Raw genomic sequence first — 21,212 nt, forward strand, 5'->3', positions numbered from 1 at the left:
CGCAGGATAGTGTCCAAAGAGTTCTTAAATATCCCCAGTGAGGGAGACTCCACAGCCTCTCTGGGCAATCCGTCCCGGTGCTCGGGCACTGCACAGGGAAGTTCTTCCTCGTGTTCAGGTGAAACTTCCTGAGCCTCAGCTCCTGCCCCATTGTCCCATTGTCCCATTGACCAGCACCCCGAGCAGAGCCTGGTCCGTGCTCTGGCCCCTCCCTGCAGGCACTGACAGACATTGATGAGGTTCCTCTCGGTGTCTCTGAGCAGGCCCAGCTCCCCCAGCCTCTCCTCAGAGCTGAGGTGCTCCAGTCCCTTCATCATCTTTGTCACCCTCTGCTGGACCCACTCCAGGAGCTCCACCTCTCTCATGTCCTGAGGATTCCAGAACCGGACACAGCACTCCGGACTGGCCTCACCCGGGCTGAGCAGAGGGGCAGGATCACCTCCCTGGGCCTGCTGGCACTGCAGTTCCTAATGCAGCCCAGGATTCCATTGGGAATGTGCCACAAGAGCGCTGCTGGGTGTCCCACAGGGTCCCTCAGTTCCAGGCCTGAGCTGGCACCTGAGCCTGTCTGTGGCTGTGGGTCACAAAGCTGCCGTTCCCCCACACCAGGAACGGTGGTGAGCGGTGGAAAAAGATGAAAGATTGGAATATCTTCTGATTCCCCTGGCTAATGTTAGAAACGAGAAAAAATGGAAGTTGCAAGCTGAAGAAGGCATCTGCTAGAGTGAGCTGCTTTTTGGTAAGGTGGTGATGCTGTGCTGTGTGTTGGTACCATTTCTCTGGGGATTAATTGTCTTCATCGAGGGCTGTAGCAGGATGGGTGGCAGGAAGGCTAAAATCATGTCATGCCAGCACTAATGTTATTATTGCAAGTGCACCATAAATCGAGAATTACAGTGCAGCAATGTCAGGCCTCTGGCCCTGGGGTGGTTCCAGCCCTGCACCCACCCTCCATCCACCCTGCTGGCTTCAGTGGCAGCTGTCCTGGCTCCCAGCAGGTTTGGGGCTCTGAGACTGCCCTGTTCTCTGTGCTGCTGGAGAGCCAGTTGAAGCCAGCTGCACACAAGTTTGGCCTGTTTCCAGCTTCTTTCCAGCTCTTGTGTCACACTGATCTGAAATGCCCATACCATAAAATCTAAATTCGTATCCTGTGCCCATACCGCCCTTCCTTGGGGTGCAAGTTTCTATCAGTCTGATAAGATTTGGTTTAAATTATAAACAATCATTAAAATCATCAGCTAACTGGATGAGACTTCGCTTTCTTATTTGATCCTGGAGCAACTTGTATGTGCCCAACCTAATTTCTACCCTCACTACTAATGAAATGGATTAGACAATTTCCATGTTTTACAATAGCAATCAGCAATTAATCCAAACAATATAATTGCAATTAATTATAGGCTGGATAAAACAGTGCAGTGCTGCATCAGTTTGTAGAGACCATCCTCTAAACCTGTGGGTGGTAAAGGTTTGTGTTTCCAAGTCATACTTTTGATTTCTCCATTAGTACATGTGATCTCTGTTGGTGCTATTGATGCTTTCTTTCCAGATGCTATTGAAATCTCTGTTTTCAATTAATGTCATTTTCCTTCCCTGTTCACTACCAAGACATCTTGTTTGTGACAGGGAGAGGTTTTCTGTGGTATTCACACAGCCTGCTTATGTCTTTGCTCTGGTGGTCTCCACATCACACTTAGTAAGTCTTTAAACCTCAAAATAAAGACCTGTGGTATCTTGCTCCATGGTGTATAAGTGACGCAGAGGCCCCTGTGCACAGGTGACATGGGATTGCTTGTGCTGAAAGGGCATTTGTAGTGTTGACCCACGAGCCACACCTGTGTAGGCACAGGGCTAAAAGTGAGGCTCTTTCTCATGGGGAAAGAGCCATTTCAGCTGTCTTCTGTTCCTAAGCACTTTCTGTACAATCCTCTTCCCTCCTGAGGTATTTTCTCCAAACTGCACTTTTATCAGTGCTCAGCTTTCCTCACGCTATACTGGCATCTGCTCCAGGACCTGATGCTATGGAGTGACCAGCTGCATTTTTAGCTGGCATACTCTGGCCCCAGCAGCCCTGATGATTGCAATAAGCTCCTCTCCCTTTGGGTTTATTCACACCTTTGGACACTTTACTGAGCCTCCATGTGTCCTTGATCTGGCTTCTAGGCCCCTGCCTGACTTTAAGTTATGTCTCTCCAGACTGGATTTTGAATATTGCCATATCTTCTCATAGCAGTTTTCTGCAGGGAATTTAAGTCTCCCCGTTCCTCCCTATTAATACCCATGAATTAGAAAAATTCTTTTCCAAAATTCCCCGTTCCTCCTCATTGCTGTTTTTTATTTCTCTTGCCTGACACGAGGCCCTGCTCACCAGGGACATTGTTACAGAGCATTTCAGGAAAGAGCCCTCACAGCACTTCTGTCAGGTTCTGGCCCACACATTAGGCTGAGACTCCAGAGGATAAGTCCAGGTGGTCAGGAATAACCTGTGCAGGAGGCAGGAGGGATAGAAACTTTTGTGAAGAGCCCCTCTTTGCCACGTCATGCTCAGATAGCTCCCCATCCTCCTCAGTGCATGAGCAGATGCAGGAATCTGCCCCTGATCCCCATCTGCTGGCCCTCAGGTGTGCATCAACCCCTCCCACAAAGCATGGTCAAGATCCCAAATCTGTGCACAAAATGATAACATTTATTGAAAGAGTAAATTTTTTTTTTAATACAAAAGAAAGCTCTGTACATAGTACTGTGATTACTTCCACATCCTTCCAGAAACACAACCCTGGAAACTGGAGGGAAAAAAAAAATAATCCCACACACACTTATGCGTACACACACACACACGCGCGCGCACACACACACCCCTCAAACCAGTAAAATGAACTAAAAATGTCACCACACAATAAATGCCATTTCATCCCTGATACACAAGTGTTCTTACAAGTCTGCACTTAAATAAAATACACCATTAGCGTTTAACCAGCAGTTGCCTTTGGGGAGCCAGGGAGGGGATGCAGTCACACACCCTGTAGCAGCAGGGGCTCTCCTGCCCTTCTGGCCCAACAGCTCTGCTCTATAGTGCCAGCAGAAGCAAAGCAGAGCAAAGCCAGGCCACAGTGATGTGCTGGGGCAAAGGACAATGCAAACTCTGATCCCACACTTCTCCCTGGATGAACTCCTAGGTACCTATGTGGTTTTGGAAGCATCACGGAGCAGTTTTCCTACACCGAGCCATGGGACGTGGCTCAGCACTCCCACATGCTCTGAGCTGCAGAGTTTGCATCACTCTTAGAGCAAGAATTCTAAGGGGAGGCAGCATGCAACATCACCCTCACCAGATGGGCCACTCCACTCCCCACAAGCCCTTCCCAGGCTGCTAACAGATCAAGGGCTGAAAGGCTCTTCTGGAAATTCTTTACACAGGGAGCTTGGAGGAGACCTGTCCCCATCTGTGTTCTGCAGAATGGCTGCAGAGGGGGAAATACAGCCCAGACTGTCACCCAGGAGTTCAGGAGATGCTGCCTGCACAGCAAGCAGGGAGAAAAGGGATTAGCCACTGCTGGTCACTCACCACAGGGAGGAGTGGGGACACCCGGATCCCTTAGGCAGTCACAGGCACCACTGCTCCGTGCCAAGAGCAGCGACAGTGACAGAACAGCTGTAGGTCCCTGGACCAGAAGTGAACAGGGTGGTCATCAGAAAACCCAGCCCACCTCTGGCTCCTGGGCACACTGCAAACTGCCTGCTTCTGAGGAATGGGTTTACCACTTCCAGAGACCGGCCACTGCTGGTCTTCACTCGACTTCTGCCCATTAAGCCCAAAATTATGGGTATGAAGTCCTCGTTACAAGTAAGTAGGAAACAAGCATCCCACTCGGTTCAGCTTGATCCCTGGCACATGCTGGTGGATGGAGAGTGCAGCTTAAACGCTAATGCTGAGGGAACATGTCCAAGGTTACAATACAAACTCAAAAGCAAGGCCCCTTTCCTGCCTCCATGCCCGCCCACCCACCCCTCTCCCATCCCCCTGGTACAAACCCCATTAAAACTGTACAGGAGCCAAACTTTTATTCCTTAAAGAATTACATAAATACTGAGTTTAACACTTAGAAAAATAAAGTAATTTTCTTTTTTTTCTTTTTTTTTTTTTTTCTCTCCAAGGCTTCTTTTGTCTTTAACTTAAAAAAAAAAAAAAAGTTACAGTAGCTGCTTCTTCCCCTAAGGATTCAGCAGCTTCTCTCACTTGCTCACTCTCCCTCCAGGGACAGGGCTAGGTAGCAGAGCCATTCACAGCAATTCCCATGCAGGACCAAGCATGCCCCAGCCCTTCTCCCCCAGCCTTGCTGAGCCTGTACAGGCATCACAGCTGCTCCCCCACAGCCCAGAATGGCCTTCAGGTCACCCTGGTGCTCAGAGGAAGAGCCTGCCACCTGCCCAGCAGCTCAGTGCCCCACGGGCTCTTCCCTTTGACATTTGAGTTGTTTCTCCACCTTGCATCAGACACAGAAATTTTGAAAGCGCTGGCTGGAGCTGCAGGGGGATGAAGGACAGACCCAGCCATGTTCCCCTGGGTGTATGGAGTCCAGAAGCAGTGCGAGGGCTGAGAGTGTGGGGCTGAGCAGAGCACAGGGCCCCTGAGGAGCTCTCCAGGGCATCTTTGTGTTCCTGGGCATCTATCTCACCACCTCACCTGTGCAAGGGCAGCCGCCGGGGCAGGGCCAGTCAGGCTGAAAATCTGCCAGGCAGCCCAGCGAGGAGGCACTGAGGGCAGAGGGCTCACTGTAGTGCATACGAGGAGGACAGGGCCATTTGCCACCCAGCTGCGCCCTGCCCTCCGGGGAGAGGGCATGCAGGCCCAGAGATGCACATGCAAGCTGGCCCTTCTCTCCTGTCCAGAGCCCTGGGTGAGTTGCTGCGGCCAGGACCTGTCACCCCCACAAAGGCACATTGCTGAGGCCAGCAGCACAGCCACAACCCACTCTGCTCCAAGCTGCACCTGCACGACGGCTCCGGGTCTAAGCTGAGCCCCACGCAGAGTAAATACTCATGGGCAAGGTGACTCAGAGCACCCAGAAGGAGCCAGAGCCTCCAGCTGGGAATGGCCTGCAGTATTTATTTACAGTGCAGAGCAATCCTCCCCTCAAAAGACAAATTTCTTTGGCTGGCGTGAGACAAGCACAGCTATTGCAGCATCCAAATGCCCCAAGCCCTGCACGGCCCCAGCACGGCTCCACCCGGGGTGGGTCCTGCAGCCCCACGCGCATGCCTGTGTGTGTGGGGGTGGGTGAGTGCGTGTGTGTGTGTGCATGTGTGGATGAAGGAAACGTGAAAAGGCAACAATAAATAACTGGTGCAGTCTGTACGAGAAGGAGTTGCTGCCAGCCCCGACACTGGCATGACAAGCCAGAAACAGAAGGCCGGCAGCAGAGGCCTCTCAGTCACTCTTGACGCTGTGTGAGGTGTCCAAGTTGACCACCTGCAGCTCTGTCAGGCTGCTGCCACTGCTGCTCTGCTGCCCGATGACAGCCATCTAGAGAGAGAAGGGAGGAGGAACCACTGGGGGACAGCACGCCCTGAGACCATGTGTGCCAGCAGCCAGGGGGCACTGTCCTTCCCAGGCACCAATCTAGGGAGGACAAGACTCCCTTACCCAAGGGTGGGTAGCACAGAGCGCGTTCCCAGACCGGAGGACTGATCCTACCCAGCCAGGTCTGCCCAGACACACAAAGGATGTGCAGGCAGAAGAGCAAGAATAAGCCCTGAACACCTGCAAGTACTACTCTGTGCCTACCTGGTGAAGCTGGACAGCTGAGACTGGGATCTGAACCGTGCCTGATGGGGCTGTCAGGAACACTTGGGGGACGCCACCTGTCACAGAGAGAAGCACAAATGACACTGTCCCTTAAGAAGTGCTCCCCCATGGATCCTTTCTCTGAGCTCCGTGGAGCTACTCAAGGACAAAGCTGCCTATTTGCACACATTCCAGAAGAAAGCCACATGCACTAGTTTTCCAAATGCTGGGAGAAGCAGGCACAAGGCCTCAATCCAAGTCTTGCCCGAGTGGCTTCATGCTACTTTGCCCCCTCATGCAAGCACATATCCTCTCCAGAGCCTCTTGGCTCCCTGGGCTGCCTGCCCATCCCAGAAACCCTTACCCTCCTTTTTACCCATCAACAGCTCACTCAATCCTTTGCACAAGAGAATGGCAAGACTTAAAAACACACATCGAGCATCGCCCCAGCCAGGCCTTTGTGCGGCCACCAGGAGTGCTGGGAGGAAAACCCTTTGTGATTAACATCCAGCATAAATACACATGGGACGAGAAAAACCAGGGTGTCAGTGCACTCTCAGGGAACACTGACCTGGACAGCTGCCTTACCCTGATCCTGGACCTGGCCGTGGGACACCTGCATCGCTGAGGGCGCCTGCGGGAAAGCGTTGAGCACCGCGAGCCCGCCGTCGGCCAGGCCGGAGGTGGGCGCGTACATCACCGCGTGCGGGCTGGGGTACATCATGTGGCCGCCCACGGTGGTTGGCACAGACGACGTCATGATGGTCGCTGGGAGGGTCACTGCCAGCAGGACACACCTCACGTGAGCACGCAGAAGGAACCTGCCACACTCACCTGCCTGCTCAGCACCCCTGCCCCAGCCACCCTGGGTGTGCTGTGCTGAAGCACAGTGCGTGGAGATACCCATCTCTGTCTGCTACCCCAGAGATCAAGCAGGAGAGCTCAAACCTCTCCTTTCATGAGTATGAAGGGGCAGTAAAACACAGTAGCCAAACATCCCAGGACTAAATTCAACTTGTATCTCAATTCCCCAACGAAACTTTAATAGAGCTGTAGAAGTAGTTTCAGCCTGCATGCAGGCACCTGAACTCAGATTTTGCTGACAGAGATGTCTTCTGCAGAGACAGTAAAAGTCTCAAGCAGATGTGAGCTGATGCCTTGTGCTGGCTCACTAAGAACCCCCTGAGAACTCAACAACCTGTTCCCAGCTCCATGCTGCAAGTGAGAGCAGATGATGTATCTGAAGAGGCTCTGAAATCCCATGTAAGGTACCCTATGTCTAGCACAGGATACAGTGTAGCACTGGACCTGGCAACGGGGGGAAAACTATCAGCCAGGGATAGAATTGGCCTGAAGAAGGAAACTGGCCAGGAAGCAGGCATGAGACCTGTTGGTGTGAGGTGTTTTCAGCAGTGGTTAGGAAGGCAGACAGAAGGTGGTTACCAATACCTGTTCCGCTGGAAGAGGTCTGGGTAAGGTCAGTGCTGCTGTCACTAGAGGGAGACGTTTGCTGCGGTGCCTGGTGCACCTGGATTGCCTGGACTGGAACCTGCTGAGCCATGGTACCACCTGGGGAGAGAGAGGAGCCTGTCAGCCTGTGGCTCCACAGGGATACAGGCATTCTGGGCCACGTGAAAGCCCCCCAGTCCTTCTCTGACTGCACACAGCTCCACAGCACTGCTCTGTGCTGCACCAGGGGAGGCTACACAGAAGCAGTGTGTGGCAGAAAGGAGAGACCAACACCTGCTCTTTCCTGGCATGTGGGCCAAGAAGGGGTTAAATGGCCTACAAAGCTCCAAGAGTGAATAAAAGGCCACAACAGCTTTTGCCCAACTCCCAGCCATGGTTCAAGAACATCCGGGATCCTCCTTGCCATTCCTGGTTCCACCAAGACACAGAACAAATGTTGGGAGGAGAGGGCTCACCCAGCCTTTCCTCCCCAGAGAGGAGCCAGTTCTGCAAGGATCACCTTGCTGCACTAAGTGGAACCACAAGAGCCCAAATGCCCACACCAGCTGGGCTCTGCTGCCTTCACACTCTGGAGCCCAGCTCCATCCTCCACAGGGCACTCAGGGTGCAGCTCTCACTCCTCCTGTGATCCTAAGAACATTACAGTGTCCTACAGAGGGATTGTAGAACAGCTGCTCTCATGGTGTGCATCCCAGAGCTGCAGCCACACAGCCTCTGTCCTAGACCACTCCCTGCAAAGCACTTCAGATCCAGAAACACAGCTGGGCACAGCAAGGTCTCCTAAGGCTGGATCCTGCCTCCAGAGGGAAGAGCAAGGGCTGCCAGAAAGCAAGAATCACTGGCCAGCTTGCTCAGACAGGTCATTTCCCCACACATCACACCCCAGAGACATACATCAGTTATTGTCCTCCTCCAGATCACAAGGGAAATCCATTTCCCTTGAATGGGAGCCTGCTGTCTGCCCAGGCCCCCAGGAGCCTTAAGCGTTCCAAGAAAGCACAGGTGTTACCGGAGTCATGGACTCAGGCACAAACAGGCAGAACACAAGAAATACTGCATCACTCAGTGCTGGTCCTCAGATGATGGATGCTACCACAAAGGAGAGCCCAGCCCTACTCTGAAACTCCATCCAGGAACAGGTCCAGCCCAAGAACAAACACCTGGACAGCCTTAGCTCAGAACAAGAAGAAATTCCTACAAAGGACAGTGCACACAAGGTAGCAGAGCAGCACCATTCCTCTGCTCTGGGTCTGCCCTACCCTATTCTCTGCACTGTGGTTCAGTGGCTGACTGCAGATACAAACACAGAAGCAAGGGCAGCTGCTCAGAGCCAAATGCCAGCACTCAATAAACAACCACTAGGCTCCTCAGCCCCTGTACTACCCCTTCATCAGTTCTAGCAGCACAGTTCATCCTCAGCACAGCTGCCCTAGGGACCTGCCTCTATTCCCTTTGTTAGCCACAGGCCAAGCCCTGGGGCATGACACTGAAAATCTACTGCTTGCCTGGGTCTGCATCCCCCAGGATGCTGCTCCTGCTTATGTCAAGCATTCTCTGCTCTGTCTTCCCATCTCTCCCCAGCAGCCACAGCCAGGGTTCCCTGTGCTCTGCCTCCTCTGTGTTCCCACAGTCAGGGGTCAGCTCTGTGGCCAGGACCCCAGAGACACCTCCATCCCCCCATCTCTAGCAAGAGGAGGAGAAGCGAGTGCTGACCTGTCAGCGACACAATATGCCCTCCAGCTCTGGCAGGGAAGTGGAAGACTGTCTGTTGTGCCTGCTGCAGCTGTCCAGCTGTACCCATGAGCAGCTGGCCCTGCTGGCTGGGAAGAGCCAGGGAGTGCGGCTGTAAGTGAGTGAGAGGAATGGCAGGGGTCCCTGGAGAAAGGGAAGCACCTGCTGAAAGGAGGGAGAAAGAAAGGCTTTGTCATCACCAGCTCTTTTCACTCCCTCCAGGCTTCTTGGTGCTGCCCTGGGGTCCCAGCTCAGCTCCCTGCCACCTCCCAGCAGCAAGGCCAGCTGGTAGCTCTCTAAACAAACTCTCACTACATGATCCTTCTCCAGCCACAGGCCTGGCTGGGTTTTAGCACAGAATCACAGCCGGGCTCACCTTACAGGCAGCAACCACTCTGCTTCCCTTCTGCCACTAGGCCTCCTCTCCCCTGGAGAGAACAGCAACACACTCCAGGTGCAGACACGGATGGACGTAGTCCTCAGTCCCTAAAGGCACTGACCTGACATGAGGGTGAAGCCAGTGGGTATCGGCATGAGGCCCCCAGACGTCACTGCACTGGCTCCAGTAGTCTTCAGCACTGTCCCGTTGGCACTGGTGACGGCATTGGGGCTGATGCTGGCAGACACTGGCGCCAGGTAATTAGTGATGGGGAATGACGGGCCACTGCTGACCTGCATGGAGGTCGAGGTGGTCGGGGCTGTCTGGATGGACGTTGTTCCCGGCAGGTTGGTGACAGTGAACGCAGGTTTCAGGGCGTCCTGCAAAAGGAGAGATTGTGACAGCTCGGACCAGCCCATGAGACATCTGCCCATGAGACCAAAACCAGGCTCTGTAGGTTGCATCATCCCCTTTTCACACCATACCCCCCACAGCCTGCTGCCAGCACATGGAGCAGAGCCAGGGGAGCAGAGAAGAGCTGCTTGCACAAACATGAGGAGAGCTGGAGAGAGCTCCACATAAACTTTAGATGCTGGCCCAGGGCCACAGAGGTCCCCTGAGAGCCTTCCCTACAACACACCAGGGGACAAAGCAACTGTTCCACTCCCCAGGAGCCCCCAAAATGTGTAAGAAGAGAATAGACTCTTTTTGGCACACACCAGGCAAAAGCAGCCCTTGCAGGGACAAATATAAAGGCACAGAGTCTCCTGTCAGGAACACACAGCATTTCCCTTAAGGCAGGAAACACAAGACCAAGAACAAGCAGAGAACTTGCTCTTAAAAGCAGCCATACACTGGAAGTGACGGGGGAGAGGTGACTAAAGGCAAACCTGGACACTAGGGAGGCCCAAACCCAGCCCTGACAGCAGCTTTGGCAGGCCCTGGGGAATGCCTCCACACCTCTCCTGAAGTAGAGGCCGGGAGAACCTGACTGCAGGAAGGACCTATCTGCCAATCCACTGGCAGGAGATGGGCGTGAGGCAAATGCTTGCAAAGGATCCCACGTGCTCCCTACAGCCAGCACAATCCTGCAAGGAGTGTCACAGCTCTGTGCCTGCCAGAGGAGCTGAGCACCAAGAAAGGGCTCTGTGCTGGGCCAACACTGGCCTGAGAGACTGGCATCCCAGGTGTGAGAACAAGGGAGGAATGTGTGTGCCAAGCTGCAGCAACACTTTAGTTTCCACAGCCACAAAGCATGTGGCTGGATGTGCCTTGGATCTGCAGGAACCAACCAAGCCCAGCATGATGACTCCTGCTGCCTCCGGCAGTCACACCTCACCTAACTTCCCTCCATCCCCCAAATCCCCTTTGGAATACCCAGGGTGCCCATGACTCCTCTCCTGCCCCGCTCATCTGGCCAAGAGCACACTGAGAATGCCCTGCTTCACAGGAGTCCGTGTCCCAGACCACAGGGAACCTGCTATCCCCGTGCCCTGACACAGCTGCCAGCACGCCTGGGAAGAGTTAAGGCTGCCACACTCCCACCCCTCCCACTGCAGCTGGTGGGCCCAGCTCTCCCACGTGCTAAGCCTTGTTCCCAGCTTGTCAAGCTGCCAGGAGCAAGGAATTCACAGCTCAACGAACAGCTAAAAAAGGGAAGGCAGCCCATTTTGGACAGGGGGATCCAATCCCAGGCACTCAGTCGTGCCCGAGGGCCCAGGGAGGGAGGAGAGCAACACCCCTCTGCCTTGGCACCGCAGTCCCTGAAGTCCAAATTAGCAGAGGCACGTGATAACAGAGCAAAGCCCAGCAGAGGCACTTTCCATTAGCTCAACCACAAACTCCTGCCACCCCACATGGGACATGGGAGGCTGTGGGTGCCCTCCCCACGTGGGAAGAGCTCTCCCCAGCCCACTAGGGAGCTAGAGCAGAGTTGGACAGGACAGGTGCCGTTCCCAGTTGGAAAAGCCAGGGTTCCTCCTGCCCAGCTGTAGCTCTAGAGTAGTATACCCAGGAGATATAACCCCCAACCAGCCAGGGCACTTAGCACCCAGTCACACTTCATACTCTCAGGCCTGGAGAAGGCATCCCAGAAAGTTCAGAGCACTCTACTCAGGGAGATTCTCAGGGCTCTCTAGAAGCACAAGGGCAAATCTCAGTACAAAACAAAAGTGCTTGGGAGAGATGCTGTGGCAACAGACTTGAATCATGCACAGCCCATCTCTGCCCTCCCTATTCTGAGCCTGTTGAGACTCAGATTCCTCCCATCTTTATTGGGCTGCAGCAATAGCTCCTAATACAGAAAGAGAGCTGGGAGAGACTTTGGGATTGGACACCCATTGTCATCTCCTCATGACTCTCAGTGATCCCCTGGGCACCCTGGCTCTTGTCAGCACCCTGCAAAGCCCAGACCACATGCATGAAGCAAATCATGGGTCACTTCAGCAGACATCACCCAAGGGCCCAGGGACAGCAGCCCTGAAAGCTCTTCTCTTCCTGATCCAGCTGCACGTCCATTCCAGCTCAATGCAAACCTCAGTGGAAGCAGCACACAGCAGATATGCAGCACAGCACCACTGCTTTGCAGCATGAGTAGGTCACAGGGCACAGACCAGGCCAGCTGATGCCCACCCTGGACCACAGCAGGGTCTTGGGGACAGAAACGATCCCATTCCACAGCTTTTAGGGACTGCCTGTTCAGCATGGCCCAGACCCCCAGACAGAATTATTACACAGGTGTAGCAGGACAACAAGCCTCAGAGGTATATGGGAAATCCCAATCTGGTTTCCAACACCTGGTCTGTGTTCCAGATGTAGAAAGCCCCTTATTTTCCCATTCCAGAGAGATGATCAGGGCTACTCCTATGCTCTCAGCCCAATCTAGAGCCTCTGAGCTCCTTCCAGAATATCCTTTCCCACACAAGCACACCTAGGAGACTGCACACAGGCAGTGTCCTTTGGGGCCTGCAAAAGATCAGAGAGGTATCATCATGAGGATAAAGCTACTATCTCAAAAGTACAGCAGGCCCCAGTCCCAGCACCACAGCAGGGAGTTTGGGTCTGGCACAGCAGGAGGACTTCAGAGTTGCTGCTGGTGTAGCAGCAATAATAACCAGCAGGCTGCTGACTGCAGGTGACAGTCTGGCTGTGTTGCTCTCCCCACTGTGCTGCAACACTGAACACAAGCAGGTTTTGTCCACACAGAGATCTGGGAAGCAGAGTTCACACAAGAAGGCCAGGGAGTCTTTTGGAGCATCCCATGTGGCTGGACCTGACAGTCCAGGCACCAAATCTCCTGCCACCTCCTCCAGTGAGGCACCTGTAACCCAGCCTTGCGCACCACTCACCCATCAGCAAGCACCAGCCACCCAGCCATGACCCATCCACAGGCTCCTTTCATCCTCAAGGACTTCTTGGTCTATCTGAATTGAGCTGGTCTCTGCCTCACCACTAACCAGGCTTCCAGGCCTGCAGAAGGCACAACAGGACAGCCCTTGTCCCCAGCCCCAGGGCTTGCCATGACAGGAACTCTCAGCCAGCCAGGGGTGGATTTATTCATAATGTCAAGCAGTAGACAGGGCCATAGGGCTCCTCCAGCCTCTCATCAAATGCTGGCTGTGGCTAAAAGGCACCCCACACTAAGCATCAGCACTGGGATGGAGCTTTCAGGGTTGCATCAGACACTGAGAATAGAGAAGTTGTGTTAAGAAGGTCTCTGCAGAGTAACTGCACCCCAAGGGCACAGTTCCCTTGGGGCCAACTAGCAGTACTTCCAGGAAGAGTACAAAGGGATATGATGTGGTCAAATCTCATGCCAAGGACAGGTAATTTGTCTCATTACGAAATGCCCACAGGACTTGCCTTTTCATCCAGGAGAAGCCCAGGAGGCACAAGTCCTTACAAACACAGGCTGCACAAAGGAGAGATTGCTGGTGTTTGAAGGCTTCTTTGCCTGCTGGATAGGGCTGGCACAGCTTACAGCAGCAACCAGAGGCAGCCAGGGAAGACATGACAGCCAGGACTGCTGCTGGGATCCCATCAGCAGGAACCATTCTCAAGGACTGTTAAGGGCTGCAGCACAGAGACTCCAGCCACACTTTGACCCACCACAGCTCCTCTGCCTGGAGGGATCTCTGGGGCTGCTGATGTTTCTCAGGGCTCAGCAGCAACAAGCTTTTGCTTGGTGCAGCACTGCACACATGTGGGAAGTGGACACTGAGGAATAGGCGTACCCAGCAGCACCGTGACCAGAGCTGTTATGCTGTCACAAAAACAGGCAGCTGAATACCCCAGCAGCCCCAGACATGCTGGGCACATCTCAGTGCTGCACTCACTGCCTTTGCAATTACAGCAGAGAGGTCTACAGGTTCTGTCTGTTTAATGTCTAGAGGCTACTGCATGGCAATGACGTGGCTTGAGCAGGGACAGCTGGAGAGCTCCTCCAAGGCCAATGGAAGAACACTTTTGCAGCAAGCCTGGAACTCATGATACCAGCACAGGTAGAGCAGGGCTGTTCTAATTCCCAGCACCCAGCAGAACTGCACACAGGCCTGGGAAGCTGTGGCAGAGCCCCAAATTCAGCATGGCATCCCAGTCTTTCACCACAAACTTCCCTGCCTCCCATCTCCAAGCACCTGTGGATCTGAGCACCAGCCTGCAAAGGAAGTGGCAGGGATGTGGGACACAGCTCTGAGGAACAGTGCCAGGGAGTGCAGGGACAAGACAGGGTCCTTCCAGCAGAAAAGCTGACTCTGCCCGACTGTGCACCCCCAGCCAGGCCACCCTGGGCAAAAGGCCACAAGTAACACGGGCAGGCAGGGGCCAGCGTCTGCAGGGACAACAGGCAGGGAGCAGAAATGGTCTGTCCAGCCAAATGTTTCCATTCCCCATGTCCTCCCTGCCCCCTTCCAAAACAGCACCAAAGCAAGAGACAGCTGCAGCTTATAAGGAATGTGAGGGGCCCTGCCAGGGACTCTGGCGAGGGAAACCAGGCCTTATAAGGCCATGGAGGCAGAATCAAATTTTTATCAATGAGTGTGAGAGCATGGAGACGCCTGGGGAGAGATAACAGTGCTGAAAGCTGGCCAGGGGGGTGGGCTGGGCCAGTGGGGAGCCACGCTGCAAGGGCCAGGACCAGGATACCTGCCACCCGCTCCCCTCCCTCTCTCAATCACTGCTACTATCAGCCAAGGATCCAGCCAGCCCTGAGATGACACGACACAAGCTCACTGCAGTGGCAGCGAAAGGGGACTCATCCTCAGCTCCCAGCGCTGCTATTTAAAGAGGGCTGGGGGTGATCAGGGCTCCCAGCACAGCCCACGCCTCCCCGGGTGCCCAGGAGCATTACCTTGGTCTCCCCGCTGCTGTCTGACTCAGACACCTGGTAGGTGAGGTCTGTCTCCTCAAAGCCAGTGGCACTCATGCGCTGGTCAGTGGTGGGGTCCGAGCGTGGCGGCGAGTCTGGGGAATTGAGGCATGTCTGGATCAACGCCTTCCCCGTCTCGCTGGTGATCATGGGCTGCAGCTTCCGTGTGGCAAACGTGTACACATGGCCCGTCTCACTGGCCACCAGCAGCAGGACTTGAGTGCCAGTCAGCGTGGAGAGCTCATAGGCCTGCCAGCGGGACAAGGGAAGAACAGGGAGTCACAGGTGACAGGGACAACACACAGTGCAGGACAAGAGTCCCTGCATGTCCCTTCTCTTCACATCAGCTTCAGCTCCCTGCCACCCCAGAGGAGCTGTGGCCTCTAAAACCAACCCAAGAGTGGCTCCCTACAGGTTGAACAGCCCCATGCTGTGTTCCCATCCCCTTTAGCACACCCTTAGGGGATGTGCTTGCCAAGAGGCCATGGGTAGAGTGGTCCCCTCAGAACAGTAGTCTGGTAACATGGGGACACGGGATTGTCTCCATTCTGGAAATCCCACTGTCTTCTCCACACAGGTCTGGATACATCCCTCACCTCACCTCTCAGTGAAGTTACTTGGCACTTCTACCTCATTCCCCTCACCAACATCCCAACCAGGCTCCAACCCAGATTTCCCTCTCAGGCTCCAGACCTCTGAGCACAGCTGCACCCAAGCACCCCTGCAGTGAGGCCACCATGCCCCAGGTGAGGAATACCTGTGGACTAGGAAGTGCACTCTTCATATGCCACCACTGCACCCTCAGTGGTCTCACACAAGCTTCTACAGACGGGATGGCCTCATTCCACGTCCCGTGGTCCTGTACCTCCAGGATGTGCCCAGCAGTACCTCACACCCACTCCCACCTTCCCAGGGTGCATGATGCCCAGCTGAGCTTCGATGCAGCACTACCTAGTTGCTCAGAAGATGCTATGAGCACCACCAAGGATGCAGATCAGCCAGCAGCATCCAAAATCCCCCAAGTTTCTAATCTGTCTTGCACACTAGGAACCATAGATGGCACTCCGGACAGGCCGAGACGTGGCGTTAGTCCCTTCCGTGGCCGAATCAGCCAGTCCTACCGTGGGCAGGGCAGTCCAGCTGTGCCACCAAACACTCGGTGTTTAGGTAGTGGCTCACAGCGAGGGGCCCCGAGGGCACCGTTCAGCACCGGCCCGAGGCTGGACGCCGCATCGGGATGGGCCTCCCCGGGCACATCGAACGCCTGGCGACCGCCAAGCACACCGGCATCCCCCGGCCCCGGGGGTTCCCGCTCCCGACCGCCCGGCTCCGTGCCCGCAGCTCCGCCAGGGGCTCCCGCGCAGCCCCCCGGAAGGGGCTGGTGCCGGGCCGCCCCCCCCGGTCCCGCCCGCGGGACGGGGAAGCCGCCGCCGTTTCCGGGCACGGCCCGCCGGCCTGCTCCGCGCTCGGACCGGGCCGGGACTGCCACGGACAGGTGGGTGCCGGCCGGCATCCCCGCCCGGGCCGGGCCGGACCGCCCCCCCCGCACCGGCCGGAGTCGCGGGGCCGCACCTTCTTCATGATGCCGGTCTTCCTCTTGCTGAAGGTGGTGTAGCGCCGCAGCTTGTTGTCGATGAACTCCATCTTGATCTTCACCCGGCCCCGCGTCTTCTTCCCGGGCTTGGCTCCGCTCACGGCCCCGCCGCCCCCGCCGCCGCTGTAGGCGGCCGCCGCCGCCGCTCCCGCCGCGGGCCCCGCCGCCGCTGCCGCCGCCGCCGCCTCGGCCAGGCCACGCTTCACGCCGCGCCGCTCGCCGCCCAGCTCCTCCTCCTCGGCCGACTCCGAGTCGCCCTCGCTGCCGCTGTACAGCGCCTCCCGCTTCAGGCAGCCCCCGGGCGCCCCCGCCGCCGCCCCGCCGCCGTTCGCCCCACGCGGCACCGGCGACCGGCCCAGCCCCGAGCCGCGGGCCAGCGCGGCGGCGGCGCCGTTCCCGGCCCCGGCCTGGCTCGGCAACATCGCGGCGGCGAGCGCGGGTCGGGTCGGGCCGGGTCAGGCCGGCCCCGCCATGTCCCCGCCGCGCTCCGCGCTCACGGCCCCGCTCCGCCGCCGCCCCCGCCGCGCCGCGCCGCCCCCATATAAAGCGATACAATGTTGCCTTTTATGGCGAAGGCGCTCCTTATATGGGGCGAGACGGCGCCCCGTCGGGAGGCGCCATCCCATTGGCTGGCAGCCGCCAAGCGCCGGAGCCCATTGGCCGCCGGTTGGCGTTTGATTTGCATACGGTCGGACCGCGCTCGCGTCACGCCCGGGTTGGAACACGCAGGGCGGCTCTTAAAGGGACCGCGCGCCGCCGGCCGCGGCAGCGGGGCGCTCGGCCCGGGCACGGACCGGGGGCTGCGAACGGGCGCGGGGACGGCCCCGCTGCCAGCCCTGCCCCGGGCCCCTTCCCGCCGCCAGCTCCGGGCACGGTCCTCGTAGGGGACACAGCACGTGTCTCAAAGATTGCGTGCCTCGCCGTCGTCAGGGTCCAGCCCGGAGCGGCTCCGCCATCGCGCCCAACTCCCAGCGATGCCAGCAGCTGCTGCTCCGGGCAGCTCCGCAGCCCGGCTGTTGTCACAGCCTGCGAGGGACAACGTGCCGTCCGTTTGTCTCCGGTGGCTGCCGAGGCACCGAGAGGGCGTGGGGGCCACGTGGGTGCTCAGGGTGTGCAGGGCACAGGAGTGAAGCAGATATGTCCAAAACACACATTGCTGAAGCTGACCATTACCGAGCAGAAAAAAGATCTCCCGTTTAAGCGGATGGGCCGTAGGTACCTTCAAACCCAGAGGGGGTGAGGCTGTGGCTCCGTACCGCGGCCACCCATGGGTGGGACAGAGCACCTGGTGGGAAGGGGCTGTCACACCCTGGCTCATGCCCAGCAGATGGCTCCAAGCACCTGGCACAGGTCACATCCCCCGTGCAGGTGTGGCCCAGGAGCTCCAGAGCAGAGGGACAGCCCACACAGGACAACTGAGTGCAAGGCACACAGGTCAGCAAAGGTGTGAGAGGGACAGCACAGCCCTAAACTGAAAGCTGTGAGGACATACAAAAATTCTTAGCTGAGAAAAGGGAGTCTCTCACACCCTGTCCTACAAACAGGAACCACAACCCGGGGCAAGAGCCCACCTCTGGCAGCAGCATTCTGGCCACAGACCCATTTTGTCTCCTGGGTAGCCCACGGAGCGCTCTGCAGCTCGCCGAGCCCTTTCCATATCTGCCTCATCACTCAGAGGACACGCACGCTCAGCACCAGCCCTCACAGCTGTCCCCCACAGCCCAGGGCCAAGCTCCTACAGAGCGAGGGAGTAACTGCAAACCCCAACACCCCCCTGACTGCCACCACCGCCTCCCCCTCCTCCCGCCAGCCATGCTCCTCCAGTGAGCACACATGCCATTTATAGCTCCCAGCAGGGCTGCTGGAACTCACATGCCTCCCATCACATGCCCTGGCCACCCTCCCCTCGAGCTGAGCACAAACTACACCTGGCACAGGTGAGACCGAGGCCTCACCGTGTCCTGCCAGGCTGAGGAAGGGTCAGCAGGACCCTCAGCCTGGCTGGGGGCTCCAGTTTGGCTGGGAACAATGAACACATGGATCTGATAGCCTCAGCCAGGGCAGTCTGCCTGCTTAGCACGAGTGTGCAGTCACTGCAGGTAGCAGGATTTGGTTTCATCTTGCTCATGGGACAGCTACACACTCCTTTCCTCCTTCTCTTCCCTGGGCCCTCCAATTGCAAGTCCTTTTGCTCCCCAAGCTGCAGAGGGTCTACAGAGGCAAAAGGTGAGACCTGGCTCCTTCTGGGCTGGCTCATCCCTTCTGCTCCAGTCCTTTCCTTCCCAAGCCTCATCCTGTGGATGCCTTCCAAGATGCCTGTCCTTGTGCTCTGAACAGGCCCAGAGCTTCAGCCTGCCGTGGCTTCCTGGGATGCCAATCTCTCACCAAGGCAGCCAGACCCAGGCTGGAGAGCCAAGCCCTGTCCCCAGGCCACCATCACCCACAGGACACAAGTCACCAGCAGGTCTTCCCTTGACCAAACCAGCAGCCACTGAAAAGTGGAAGCAGCTTAAAGCAAGTTTCCAGCCTTCAGGGATTTTCTTATTTACAATCTCCACATCATAAAATTCCCATTTCTAGCCCAGTTCATGCACAGCTTTAGGGCACAGCCCTTGACAGTATGCCTTAAAAATCTCTTAAAATTCCCCTAAAATTCCCTCCAGACAAGCTGCCTGACAGCTCCAGAGAAGCACAGACTCTGCTGCCAGCATGACCCCAGCCCTCTAATACCCTTTTCAATTCTCCTCTAGGCCATTGCAACAAGTGCTTCTTCATCCTTTTCCAGCTCTTCATCCATACTCCAGCTGGGTGCTGGGGATGTGATGAGTTCCATCCTGTTCCTCTCCCTACTATTGCTACTAAAGCTGCTTTTTCTGACTGCTGCTGAATACAGTTAGCTGCTCTTTTTTCACAGCCAGATCTCTTCTATGAGCAGTAACAACTACAACAGAGGTACTGTTGCATGTGCAAAACTAGGTTATGGCCTTTCTTAATGTATTTTATTTTTTTGGTCAAAAGACAGGTGCAGGAATGGGGCCACTCCCTGAGGGGTGACCCCACGTCCTCATGAACAGGTATAAACCCACAGTACCTGAGCAGAGCAGCAAGAGGTGTTGGCATCAGGGGCATCCACAGAGCAAGCCACAGACTAAATCCAGCATCCACTTGGTTGTGAGACAGAGCCACAATCCTGACTGGATAATAAGGCTACCACACATGCCTAGAAGACAGGGCTAGAGGCAAGGCCAAGTGGGGAAGTCCCAGGTGAGGCTGCTTAGGACAATTAAGGCCCATTAGTTTCCACACAAATGCTTGACCCACCTGCAGAAGAGCCACAGGGCAGCAGAGGAAATCAGAGCAAACCAAGAAGCCTTTCCTCGAGCTGCACAGCACTCATGGACCAGGGCTGCTCAAAGGATGCAGGGGGAATTTGGGTAACTTCAGGGCAAGAAAAAACATCAGGGACTTCCTGATGGAACTGCCTGGTTTGGATGCCTTTATGCTTTAGGGACTAACATCTGCTTGCTGTTCTCTTACACCACTCAGCAAATGTTCCATTTTGGTCACAGCTGGTGGCTCTCTGGGTGGACCTGGGCTCTGATGGAGCCTTGTGGTTCTTTCTGACCCTGGATCCTGCACACAGTCTTCTGTAAGGTGTTCCTCCAGTTTGGGCTGAGGCAACTGGATCCCACCTCTTGTCAACTGCCAAGTGGTCTCCTTCTCCTGCAGGGTCTCTGATTTCCTTCCCTGCTCCACCACCTTTAGCTGGGACTGCATTTGCTCAGCTTGCTGTTTCCAATTACTTTGGCCAACATCTCTCCCCTCCCCAGCAATACAGAATTTTTTCATGACATCACTCCCAAAAATACACAATCCCAACCCCCATCATTCTGAAATCTTTGGGTCTGGAGCTTGTCCTAGCTTTGGTGACTTTCCATTTGGGTGGTTCCTTGCAGTCACCAAGTCTTGACTGCATGGCAAACAGGCCGTGGAGCCTCCAGGATGTGTTGGGACAAAGCAGAGCCCCCAGTCCTGATGCTGCTCCCAGAACCAGCTTACTGCAGCCATGTTATACCTTCCCACCACATGAGATGTTTGCATGCAGAGCTGGCAGAATGTGGGTGGTACCCCCAAAATCCTTGGCATCTCTGGTCTCTAGCCACAGCAAGGCTGAGATTCTGCTCGGCTAGGCCACCACAAGTGGCTTGGCTGCAGGAGTCAGCCCACAGAGTGCAGTTTCCTGCCTGGAAGGAAGGACAGCAAAGTCCACAGGAACAGAATGGATATGAGAGGTGGAACAAAAGGACATCAAACAGCAAATGCACGAGACAGGTCACTGGCAAGTTGGAGAGTACATAAGCAGCAGAGCCACAACACTCACACACTTCAGAAGAGTTGCACACACACTGGGGGGGACATGAGGCTGCAAGGGGTAGAAGGAAAGGCACATCCTGATCCCTCTGTCCCCAACAGGTCTGCCCAGCAGGCACACTGCCACCAGTCCCACGCTGTGGCCAGGCCCTCTGGTCATGGAGGCAGCCAGAGGTCAGGGTGGCAGTCACCTGCTGACAAGCCAACTACACCAGGGAGCACCAGGGCCAGCAAACCAGACCTGTTATCCTCCTCTAGAGAGGGGCCCAACACCCAGCCACTGCCACAGCTCAGCTTGCCAAGAGACCTTGGCTCGGGGAGAGTCCTTATCTCCCAACTGCAAGTGCTGGAAAAGGGACAAACACCTTTGATAACTGGCAGAGCAACTGCCAGCAAACTTGCTTGCACTCAGTTTCCAAGCCTGGACCAAATCTGAGCTCAGGGCCAGCTAGCATATTCCAAGAAATGAGCACGTTCCCCCCTCCATCATCTCCATAACCTCTTCAGGTAGCAGAGA

At 55.9% G+C, this 21,212-nt stretch overlaps 1 protein-coding gene across 1 annotated transcript; it reads right to left on the reverse strand.

The window, feature by feature from the left end:
• Nucleotides 1-2,664: 2,664 nt before the first annotated feature.
• Nucleotides 2,665-16,828, reverse strand: SRF (serum response factor). Its single transcript, XM_059840738.1, has 7 exons — nucleotides 16,303-16,828; nucleotides 14,713-14,979; nucleotides 9,487-9,745; nucleotides 7,235-7,354; nucleotides 6,374-6,565; nucleotides 5,786-5,862; nucleotides 2,665-5,524 (listed from the first exon to the last, which is right to left on the reverse strand). Exons 1-7 carry the CDS (start codon nucleotides 16,744-16,746, stop codon nucleotides 5,429-5,431), a joined length of 1,455 nt encoding a protein of 484 aa, XP_059696721.1. The 5' UTR covers nucleotides 16,747-16,828; the 3' UTR covers nucleotides 2,665-5,428.
• Between the last annotated feature and the right edge of the window lie 4,384 nt (nucleotides 16,829-21,212).

The sequence above is a fragment of the Haemorhous mexicanus genome, chromosome 3 (genome assembly GCF_027477595.1).
Source record: "Haemorhous mexicanus isolate bHaeMex1 chromosome 3, bHaeMex1.pri, whole genome shotgun sequence".
NCBI classification, from domain to species: Eukaryota; Metazoa; Chordata; class Aves; order Passeriformes; family Fringillidae; genus Haemorhous; species Haemorhous mexicanus.